The sequence below is a fragment of the Hyla sarda genome, chromosome 4, assembly GCF_029499605.1.
Source record: "Hyla sarda isolate aHylSar1 chromosome 4, aHylSar1.hap1, whole genome shotgun sequence".
Lineage (NCBI taxonomy): Eukaryota > Metazoa > Chordata > Amphibia > Anura > Hylidae > Hyla > Hyla sarda.
The window spans coordinates 254,182,878-254,195,210 of record NC_079192.1 but is presented as its reverse complement, the minus strand read 5'-3'; the positions used below and the strand labels follow the sequence as shown (position 1 = coordinate 254,195,210).

Below are 12,333 nucleotides of genomic sequence, written 5' to 3'. Positions count from 1 at the left end.
TGAGCTTACTGTCACGTAAGGAGCTGGCTCGAGTTCCTTACATGACAGTAAGCTCAGCCTATCACTGGCCAAGGCAGTACATCGCTGTGGCCGGCGATACGCTGACCGAAGTGTGACGTGTCAAGCCAAAGAAGCAGGAAGCAGAGCAGCAGGGGTGGAACGGGATGCCGATACCGGGGGAACGTAGGAAGGTGAGTAAATTATTTTTTTTGTTTTTGCAGCCCAGGCACAGGGGGACATAAAAGTTTTCTACTGCATATCTTCTTTATTAGGCTAAGTTCAGACTACGGAATTTCCGCCTGCAATTCCGCTTTGAAATTGCAAGCGGAAATTCCGCTTGGCAAAATGTACTGTATAGAGAATGGGTTTCCGTTCACAAATTCACACTGCGGAATTTGTGAAGCGGAATTTGTGAACGGAAAATCCACTTGGAAATTTCCACCTGAAGAATGGCGGTGCTCTTTCTTCAGGCGGAAATCTGCGTGGAATACATTGCAGTCTATTGGAGACTGCAGTGTCCGTGCGGTCCTAGCGCCGACTGATTCAGTCACGCTGGCCGCACTTGGAATCTCCAGGCGGAAATTTTCTGCCCGGAGATTCCGTAGTCTAAACCTAGCCTTATAGGGATGTTCGAGTAACCCCCTCCAGGCCTTATAGGGATGTTCGTCTTTTCACAACAGCAATTTTAAGATCTCTCCACAGGTGTTCAGGTGAAGAGTAGCACAAACAATTCAGTGATCGTAAATGCGCCACTGCCAGCAGGATAAGGCTTCTTTCGCATTTCCGTTAGGACACAGCCGTGTAATGCCGTTGGAGGAGCCCAGGGGAATAGCAGAAGAAAAAGTACTGCTTGCGACGTCTTTTTCTCCCACTACAAAATAACGGCGCCCAAAGGATCCCATTATAGTAAATGCGATCCATCGGGACCCGTTATTGCCCGTTGTGCCTCATCCGGTAACGGCTGTTAAAGGCTGAAGAAAAAAAATATATATAAAAAGAGCTTAACTACCGTTTTAGCAAGTGGCAATACGGCAGCGTGAAAGTAGCCTAACTAAGCCGTGTAAAGAAAAGGTGGCGATTTGCGAGACTGGCGCGCCTATAAGAAATGGGGTCACCGGTCTCAAAGTAGACAGGGTCAAGAGAATGGAAATTTTGCCCGGATCCTGCTTGTCGCAGCCTCTCTTTGATCCCAATGGGATTTTGTTGCATAGTTCATACATGTTCCGTAGCGGAACTTCCCACAAGGAATTAGATTTTGCTGAAAGTTTGAAAACAGAAGTCTTTTTTCAACTGCACCAGACATAAGCGTGGATTTTTGGCCAGCGAAGATCCTCTGTGGAATTTCATTGCTAAATGTTCATAGTGTAAACCTATCCTAACATGTTTCACCATCCTGTATAATCTGGGGGGAGCTCTGACTGGCAGAATAAAAGATAAAAGGCTCCCTGAAGTGATTGGTGTCTGAGCTGCAGTACCAAACACAACCACACAAGTAAGGAGGGCGCTTTATACTCTTTCAGTAATCTTATGCTCATGCATGGCTTCCATCGCTCTCTCATGTAGGACACATTGCAGACAATCTGCCATATTGTAGCCCAGTGGACGATATGCTGAGCGCCATTTCCGTGGCTGTCCCGCCGCTCGGATCCCGGGAGCCGCTTCATTACCTCCCCAGTCAGATGATGAGCTGACGCCTCTCCCGCTGTTCGGACTCGGCCGAGGGCGTCCTGTGATTGGACGCTGCGGGTCACGTGTGGCGGCGGACAGCTGGCTGCGGCTGATCGCGGTCGGTGCTACCGCTCGTGTGCCGGGGCCGTGGTGCTCGGCCTCCGCCTCTAGTTCTCCGCCGCAGCATGGGAGACAAGAAAAGCCCGACAAGGTGAGGCGAGGGGCTGCCGTGCAGAGGACGGGGGAGCGCCCGAGGCCTTGTGTGGGCTCCCTGTAGACATGTCTCACGCTTCTCTCTTCTCCTCCAGGCCGAAGCGGCAGCCGAAGCCGTCGTCAGACGAGGGGTACTGGGACTGCAGCGTGTGCACCTTCAAGAACAGCGCCGAGGCCTTCAAGTGCCTGATGTGTGATGTGCGCAAGGGGACGTCCACCCGGTAAGAGCCCTGCGGGGAACAATGCCGCCGCTGCTCACATGGGCCGGTACACGAGCGGGCACTACGAGGCCAGAGCATGGGGGGTCCCTGTGGGGGCGGCTATAAAAGCCATAGCGGACTGTGCTCCAGGGTCTAACCCCTCCAGGACGGGAAGTAGCTGGCTCTCCTCCACCATGGTCAGCCATATTAGGGATACCCTGTCACCACGAGCACCCTATGGGGAACATAGCATGGCTTATTGGGGCACAGGACATATGTTACCACAGAGCAGTGTTCCCCAACTGATGCAAAACTACAACTTTCATCTAGGGTATGATGGGGGCTGTAGGAGGGCCACAGGCTGGGGAACACTCCCACAAGGGGTATTGTCATGGCCTCTTAGTAGGGGGTATGAGAAACCAGCCACAGGGAGTATTGGCATGGCATGTGATGTGGGTAAAGGGTATAAGAAACCTGCCACAGGGGGTATTGTCATGTGATGTGGGTAAAGGGTATAAGAAACCGGCCACAGGGGGTATTGTCATGTCATGTGATGTGGGTAAAGGGTATAAGAAACCTGCCACAGGGGGTATTGTCATGTGATGTGAGTAGAGGGGGTATGAGAAACCGGCCACAGGGGGTATTGTCATGTGATGTAGGTAGAGGGGGTATGAGAAACCGGCCACAGGGGGTATTGTCATGTGATGTGAGTAGAGGGGGTATGAGAAACCTGCCACAGGGGGTATTGTCATGTGATGTAGGTAGAGGGGGTATGAGAAACCTGCCACAGGGGGTATTGTCATGTGATGTAGGTAGAGGGGGTATGAGAAACCGGCCACAGGGGGTATTGTCATGTGATGTAGGTAGAGGGGGTATGAGAAACCGGCCACAGGGGATATTGTCATGGCCTCTTAGTAGGGGGTATGAGAAACCGGCCACAGGGAGTATTGGCATGTGATGTGGGTAAAGGGTATAAGAAACCTACCACATGAGGTATAGTCATGTAATGTGAGTAGAGGGGGTATGAGAAACCTGCCACAGGGGGTATTGTCATGTTATGTGATGTGAGTAAAGGGTAATAGAAACCTGCCGCAGGGGGTATTGTCATGGGATGTAAGTAAAGGTTATAAGACACCTGCCACAGGAGGTATTGTCATATGTGAGTAGAGGGGGGGTATGAGAATCCTGCCACATGAGGTATTGTCATATGTGAGTAGAGGGGGGGGTATGAGAAACCTGCCACAGGAGGCATTGTCATGTGATGTGAGTAGGGGGTATGAGAAACCTGCCACAGGAGGCATTGTCATGTGATGTGAGTAGGGGGTATGAGAAACCTGCCACAGGAGGCATTGTCATGTGATGTGAGTTGGGGGTATGAGAAACCTGCCACAGGAGGCATTGTCATGTCATGTGAGTAGGGGGTATGAGAAACCTGCCACAGGAGGCATTGTCATGTCATGTGAGTAGGGGGTATGAGAAACCTTCCACAGGAGGCATTGTCATGTCATGTCATGTGATGTGAGTAGGGGGTATGAGAAACCTGCCACAGGAGGCATTGTCATGTGATGTGAGTAGGGGGTATGAGAAACCTTCCACAGGAGGCATTGTCATGTCATGTGAGTAGGGGGTATGAGAAACCTGCCACAGGAGGCATTGTCATGTCATGTGAGTAGGGGGTATGAGAAACCTGCCACAGGAGGCATTGTCATGTCATGTGAGTAGGGGGTATGAGAAACCTGCCACAGGAGGCATTGTCATGTCATGTGATGTGAGTAGGGGGTATGAGAAACCTGCCACAGGAGGCATTGTCATGTGATGTGAGTAGGGGGTATGAGAAACCTGCCACAGGAGGCATTGTCATGTCATGTGAGTAGGGGGTATGAGAAACCTGCCACAGGAGGCATTGTCATGTCATGTGAGTAGGGGGTATGAGAAACCTGCCACAGGAGGCATTGTCATGTCATGTGAGTAGGGGGTATGAGAAACCTGCCACAGGAGGCATTGTCATGTGATGTGAGTAGGGGGTATGAGAAACCTGCCACAGGAGGCATTGTCATGTGATGTGAGTTGGGGGTATGAGAAACCTGCCACAGGAGGCATTGTCATGTCATGTGAGTAGGGGGTATGAGAAACCTGCCACAGGAGGCATTGTCATGTGATGTGAGTAGGGGGTATGAGAAACCTTCCACAGGAGGCATTGTCATGTCATGTGAGTAGGGGGTATGAGAAACCTGCCACAGGAGGCATTGTCATGTCATGTGAGTAGGGGGTATGAGAAACCTGCCACAGGAGGCATTGTCATGTCATGTGAGTAGGGGGTATGAGAAACCTGCCACAGGAGGCATTGTCATGTCATGTGATGTGAGTAGGGGGTATGAGAAACCTGCCACAGGAGGCATTGTCATGTGATGTGAGTAGGGGGTATGAGAAACCTGCCACAGGAGGCATTGTCATGTCATGTGAGTAGGGGGTATGAGAAACCTGCCACAGGAGGCATTGTCATGTCATGTGAGTAGGGGGTATGAGAAACCTGCCACAGGAGGCATTGTCATGTCATGTGAGTAGGGGGTATGAGAAACCTGCCACAGGAGGCATTGTCATGTCATGTGAGTAGGGGGTATGAGAAACCTTCCACAGGAGGCATTGTCATGTCATGTCATGTCATGTGAGTAGAGGGGGGGTATGAGAATCCTGCCACATGAGGTATTGTCATATGTGAGTAGAGGGGGGGGTATGAGAAACCTGCCACAGGAGGCATTGTCATGTGATGTGAGTAGGGGGTATGAGAAACCTGCCACAGGAGGCATTGTCATGTGATGTGAGTAGGGGGTATGAGAAACCTGCCACAGGAGGCATTGTCATGTGATGTGAGTTGGGGGTATGAGAAACCTGCCACAGGAGGCATTGTCATGTCATGTGAGTAGGGGGTATGAGAAACCTGCCACAGGAGGCATTGTCATGTCATGTGAGTAGGGGGTATGAGAAACCTGCCACAGGAGGCATTGTCATGTCATGTGATGTGAGTAGGGGGTATGAGAAACCTGCCACAGGAGGCATTGTCATGTGATGTGAGTAGGGGGTATGAGAAACCTGCCACAGGAGGCATTGTCATGTCATGTGAGTAGGGGGTATGAGAAACCTGCCACAGGAGGCATTGTCATGTCATGTGAGTAGGGGGTATGAGAAACCTGCCACAGGAGGCATTGTCATGTCATGTGAGTAGGGGGTATGAGAAACCTGCCACAGGAGGCATTGTCATGTGATGTGAGTAGGGGGTATGAGAAACCTGCCACAGGAGGCATTGTCATGTGATGTGAGTTGGGGGTATGAGAAACCTGCCACAGGAGGCATTGTCATGTGATGTGAGTAGGGGGTATGAGAAACCTGCCACAGGAGGCATTGTCATGTGATGTGAGTAGGGGGTATGAGAAACCTGCCACAGGAGGCATTGTCATGTCATGTGAGTAGGGGGTATGAGAAACCTGCCACAGGAGGCATTGTCATGTCATGTGAGTAGGGGGTATGAGAAACCTGCCACAGGAGGCATTGTCATGTCATGTGATGTGAGTAGGGGGTATGAGAAACCTTCCACAGGAGGCATTGTCATGTCATGTGAGTAGGGGGTATGAGAAACCTGCCACAGGAGGCATTGTCATGTCATGTGAGTAGGGGGTATGAGAAACCTGCCACAGGAGGCATTGTCATGTCATGTGAGTAGGGGGTATGAGAAACCTGCCACAGGAGGCATTGTCATGTCATGTGATGTGAGTAGGGGGTATGAGAAACCTGCCACAGGAGGCATTGTCATGTCATGTGAGTAGGGGGTATGAGAAACCTGCCACAGGAGGCATTGTCATGTCATGTGATGTGAGTAGGGGGTATGAGAAACCTGCCACAGGAGGCATTGTCATGTGATGTGAGTAGGGGGTATGAGAAACCTGCCACAGGAGGCATTGTCATGTCATGTGAGTAGGGGGTATGAGAAACCTGCCACAGGAGGCATTGTCATGTCATGTGAGTAGGGGGTATGAGAAACCTGCCACAGGAGGCATTGTCATGTCATGTGATGTGAGTAGGGGGTATGAGAAACCTTCCACAGGAGGCATTGTCATGTCATGTGAGTAGGGGGTATGAGAAACCTGCCACAGGAGGCATTGTCATGTCATGTGAGTAGGGGGTATGAGAAACCTGCCACAGGAGGCATTGTCATGTCATGTCATGTGAGTAGGGGGTATGAGAAACCTGCCACAGGAGGCATTGTCATGTGATGTGAGTAGGGGGTATGAGAAACCTGCCACAGGAGGCATTGTCATGTCATGTGAGTAGGGGGTATGAGAAACCTGCCACAGGGTGTAGAGGAGAAGCACTGCTATAGATAGCCTGTGATGTCACTGGTACTCAGCAGGACTGCGAGATGCTTTAAGCAGCAGTAACTGCCCCCAAATATTAGGACACCTTTCATGCCCCAGTGTCTGTAAGTTTGGGGTAAGAGCGGGGGTTGTCTAGGAGGGGGGACATGTATTGTGTTCTGCCACAGTAACATTTCTTGGCTTCAGTCATATAGGCCATCTCCTGCAGAAGCTGTGTGAGCAAGCTATTAAAGACCACTATACCCGTTAGTTATTGGCCTTACCCACTGAATCTGGTGAGACCAGCCAACTATCTAATACATGTAGCAAACTGCTGACCTTATTTTGTTCTCTGGGAGGCGTCAGTTGCTGCTTAGTCAGTCATAGCCAGTAACTGGTTAAAGGAAAACAGTCATCTGTTCACCCACACTAAATTCAATACACTGAGTTGTAGTGTGAGTGAACAGGAGACAGATGAGGGGTTAATGGGTTAAATACATACCTACACTTTGGGGATGTGTCCCTCCGATGATCAGCATCCATCTTCAATGAATTGCGCGCTGGAGGCGAGCACACTGGCTCACATGACCCGCAACAATTAATTTTCAAATTGAACCGGCATGCCCACCTCCAGCGCGCAATTTATTGAAGATAGATGCTGATCATCGGAGGGACACATCCCCAGAGTGTAGGTATGTATTTAACCCATTATGGTCTATTCACACGTACAGAATTCTGTGCAGATTTGATGCGCAGGATTTTCTGCTGCAGATTTCAATGTAAACTGAATGATTGAACACAGCTTGAAATACTGCGCATCAAATCTGTGCAAAATACTGTACGTGTAAATAGACCCTTAACCCCTCATCTGTCTCCTGTTCACCCACACTATAACCCAGTGTATTGAGTTTAGTGTGGGTGAACAGATGAGTTTTCCTTTAACCCCTTTTCCACGGACGTAAAATGTATGTCTTGCTGTGGAGGTACTTTGCGCTCCAGGGAGTACGTTTACATCCTTTACATGACCGCGAGCATTGGAGTGGTGCTCGCGTAATGCACTGTATACAGATCACGGCATCTGCGGCAATGCGCATGTTTAAATGGATGATCGGATCAATAAAAATGTAAATTGCCCTTTTCCCATTTTACCCACAAAAAGCGTAAAAAAATATAAAAAATTTTATAAACATATTTGGTATCGCTGCGTGCTTAAATGTCCGAACTATCAAAAATATAATGTTAATGATCCCGTACGGTGAACGGCGGAAATGTAAAAAAAAAGTCCAAAATTGCAACTTTATTGTCACATTTTATTACATTTTTTTTTTTTTATAAAAAGTGATTTAAAAGTTCCATAAATGCAAATGTGGTATCGAAGAAGTACAGATCACGGCGCAAAAAATGGCCCCTCATACCACCACTTATATGGAAAAATGAAAAAAGTTGTAGGTGGTCAAAATAGGGCAATTTAAAAAAAACATACTGATTTTGTACAAAAAGTTTAACTTTTTTTTATTTTTCTTTTTTAAAAGCAGTGCAATAATAAAGTATCTTTTTAATTGTATTGACCCACATAATAAAGAAAACATGTCATTTTTACTGTAACGTGTACAGTTTGGAAACAAAACCCTAAAATTAGCAAAATTGTGGTTTTCATTCAAATTTCCTCACTAAAAAAATTTTATTTTTTGGGTTCACCGTACATTTTATGGTGAAAGGAGAGGTGTCATTACAAAGTACAATTAGTCACGCAAAACTCAAGCCCTCGTGGGTCTTTGGATGGAAATATAAGAGTTATGAATTTTTAAAAATAAAATTGGCCTGGTCCTTTAAAGGGGTATTCCAGGTAAAACCTTTTTTTATATATCAACTAGCTCCGGAAAGTTAAACAGATGTGTAAATTACTTCTAATCTTAATCCTTCCAATAGTTATTAGCTTCTGAAGTTTTCTGTCTAACTGCTCGATGATGATGTCATGTCCCAGGAGCTATGCATGATGGGAGAATATCCCCATAGGAGCTGCACAACTCCCGGGACGTGAGTCATCAGAGAGCAGTTAGACAGAAAACAACAACTCAACTTCAGAAGCTAATAACTATTGGAAGGATTAAGATTTTTTAATAGAAGTAATTTACAAATCTGTTTAACTTTCCGGAGCCAGTTGATATAGAAAAAAAAGTTTTGGCCTGGAATACCCCTTTAATGCCTTAAGTACTCGGTGTTTTTCAGTTTTTGCACTTTCGTTTTTTCCTCCTTACATTTTAAAAATCATAACCCTTTCAATTTTCCACCTAAAAAAACCCTATTATGGCTTATTTTTTGCGCCAGCAATTCTACTTTGCTGTAACATTAGTAATTTTACCAAAAAATCCATGGCAAAAAAGAAATCATTGTGCGACAAAATTTAAGAAAAAACGCCATTTTGTAACTTTTGGAGGTTTCCGTTTCTATGCAGTGCATTTTCCGGTAAAAATGACACCTTATCATTATTCTGTAGGTCCATACGGTTAAAATGATACCCTACTTATATAGGTTTGATTTTGTCGTACTTCTGGAAAAAAAAATTATGTTTAAAAATGTCCTTTTGACCCTATCTTTTTATTTTTCCACTTATGGGCAGGTATGAGGGCTAATTTTTTGCGCCGTGATCTGAAGTTTTTATCAGTACCATTTTTGTTTTGATCGGACTTTTTGATTGCTTTCTATTCATTTTTAAATGGTATAAAAAGTCACCAAAAAGACACTATTTTGGACTTTGGAATTTTTTTTCCTGTACGCCATTGACTGTGCGGTTTAAAAGGGTACTCAGGCGCTAAGACATCTTATCCCCTATCCAAAGGATAGGGGATAAGATTCCTGAGCGTGAGGGTCCTGCCGCTGGGGACCCCCGTTATCGTGCATGCAGCGCACCCCCCCCTCTCACATAGGCTTGCATTGAGGGGGCGGAGCGTGTCGTCACATGGGGGTGGGGCTGTGACGTCACAATGCTCTGGCCACCATGATCGCCAGTAATCAGACCCGGAGCGAACGTGCTCCGGGGACCGATTCTAACTGGGTGCTGCGTGCAAGATTAATGATATATTTTTATAGTTTGGACATGTATGCACATGGCGATACCACATATGTTAATTTACATGGTCTTTTTTTTTATTTTTATAGGAAAAGGGGGGGGTGATTCAGATTTTTTTTTTTTTAGGGAAGGGGTTAAATCACGTTAACGCTTTTTTTAACATTATAACATTGCAAACCCTGGTTTCCTACACTGATTACTGCCATGCATTAACATTGCATTGATCAGTGTTATCGGCACTTGACTGCTCCTGCCTGGATCTCGGGTACAGAGCAGTCATTCGGCGATCGGTCAGCGAGGATGCAGGTAGGGATCGTCTTTGTGTCCTGCAAGCTGTTCGGGACGCCGCGATTTCACTGCAGCGGTCCCAAACAGCCTGACTGAGCCTCCGGGATGCTTTTGGTTTAACTTCAGACGCGGCGGTCAACTTTGATCGCCTCGTCTGATGGGTTAATACAGGGCATGACTGCGATTGGTGATGTCCGGGATTACCCTCGGGTCCCGGCCGTTGACGTCCACTGGGACTGACCCAATATGACGTGGGGTCACCGCGTGTCATTAAGGTAAAAATGTGCTTGGTCCTTTGGCACGGAGCCCATTATGACCCTAAGGACGGGATCATTTTTTTTTTCAAATCTGACCTCTATCACTTTATGCATTAAAAACTCTTGGATGCTTTTACTTATAAATTTGATTTGTGACATTTTCTACTTTTTATGTTGGTGGTAAATTTTCGTTGATGCTTAATTTCAGAATTTTTTTTCAAATTTTTGTGTTTTTCTAACTTTTGAAGCTCTCTGCTTGTAAGGAAAAGGGACATGTCAAATTCTATATTGATTCACATATACAATATGTCTACTTTGTGTCCATCATAAAGTTGACATGTTTTTACTTCTTGAAGACATCAGAGGGCTTCAATGTTCTGCAACAATTTTCCAATTTTTTTCCCGAAAATTTCAAAGTGAATATGAGGGTCTTTATTTTGGATATCCCCTATAATGGACCCCATTATAAAAACTGCCCCCTCAAAGTATTCAAATGACATTCAAAAAGTTTAACCCTTTAGATGTTTCACAGGAATAGCAGCAAAATGGAGAAAAATCAAATTTTTTTTTTTACACTAACATGTTTATTGTAGCCCCATTTTTTTTTTAATTTTACAAGGGGTAAAAGGTAAAAAGGCCCCCCCAAACCTTGTAATTCATTTTCTCTCGAGTAAGGAAATACCTCATATGTGGATGTAAAGTGATCTGCGGATGCACTAGAGGGCTCAGAAGGGAAGGTGCGACAATGGCATTTTGGAGAGCAAATTTTGCTGAAATGGTTTTTGGGGGGCTTGTCGCATTTAAGAAGCCCCCATGATGCCAGGACAGTAAAAAAAACAACATGCCAACTTATTTTGGAAACTACACCCCTCAAGGAACGTAACAAGGGGTACAGTGAGCCTTAACACACCACAGGTGATTGACGAACTTTCGTTAAAGTGGGTGAGAGAAAGCCCCTGAAAATTTGTAACCCCATTTCTTCTGAGTATAGAAATATCCCATATGTGGATGTAAAGTGCTCTGCAGGTGAACTGCATTGCTCAGAAGAGAAGGAGCACCATTGAGCTTTTGGAGATAGAATTTGGTTGGAATGGAAGTCAGGGGCCATGTGCGTTTATAAAGCCCCCATGGTGCCAGAACAATGGACCCCCCCCACATGTGACCCCATTTTGGAAACTACACCTCTCACAGAATTTAATAAGGGGTGCAGTGAGCATTTACACCCACTGGCGTTTGACAAATCTTTGGGCTATGCAAATGAAAAATGCAATTTTTACGGATGACTGTTAAAAAATCTGTCAGACACCTAAGGGGTGTAAATGCTCACTGTACCCCTTTACATTCTGTGAGGGGTGTAGTTTCCAAAATGGGGTCACATATGGGGGGGGTCCACTGTTCTGGCACCATGGAGGCTTTGTAAACGCACATGGCCTTCAATTCCAGCCTAACTCTCTCTCCAAATGCCCAATGGTGCTCCTTCTCTTCTGATCATTGTAGTTCGCCCACAGAGCACTTTACTTCCACACATGGGGTATGTTCTTACTCAAAAGAAATGGGGTTACAAATTTTGAGGGGCTTTTTCTCCTATTACCCCTTGTGAAAATGAAAAATTTGGGGTAACACCAGCTGAAATGCTGGTGTTACCCCAAATTTTCTCATTTTCACAAGGGGTAATAGGAGAAAAAGCCCCTCAAAATTTAAGGGAACATTTTTATTTTTTAATTTATTTTCACGTCCAAATTTAACGAAAATTCGTCAAAGACCTGTGGGGTGTTAAGGCTCACTATACCCCTTGTTACATTCCTTGAGGTGTGTAGTTTCAAGAAATGGGGTCACATGTGGGTATTTTGCGTTTGTCAGAACTGCTGTAACTATCAGCTACCCCTGTGCAAATCGCCAATTTAGGCCAATGTACATGGCGCTCTCACTCCTGAGCCCTGTTGTGCGTCCGCAGAGCATTTTACTTCCTCATATGGGATATTTCCGTACTCACGAGTAGTAGCGTTACAAATTTTTGGGGTCTTTTTCTCCTTTTACCTCTTGTGAAAATGAAAAGTATGGGTCAACACCAGCATGTTAGGGTAACATTTTTTATTTTTTTACTCTAACATGCTGGTGTAGCCCCCAACTTTTCCTTTTCATAAGGGGTAAAAAGAAAAAAATTCCCCCTAAATTTGTAACGCAATTTCTCCTGAGTACGGAAATACCCCATATGTGGCACTTAACTGTTTCCTTGAAATACAACAGGGCTCTGAAGTGAGAGAGCGCCATGCGCATTTGAGGCCTAA

The 12,333-nt window shown here is 46.0% G+C and overlaps 1 protein-coding gene across 1 annotated transcript in view; it reads left to right on the top strand.

The window, feature by feature from the left end:
• Window positions 1–1,534: 1,534 nt before the first annotated feature.
• Window positions 1,535–12,333, top strand: part of YAF2 (YY1 associated factor 2) — a 45,677-nt gene continuing 34,878 nt past the window's right edge. Inside the window, exons 1-2 of the mRNA XM_056573946.1 lie at window positions 1,535–1,879; window positions 1,977–2,102. Of these exons, the coding sequence (XP_056429921.1) occupies window positions 1,854–1,879; window positions 1,977–2,102 (152 nt within the window). The 5' untranslated portion in view covers window positions 1,535–1,853. The remainder of the gene's footprint in view (window positions 1,880–1,976; window positions 2,103–12,333) is intronic.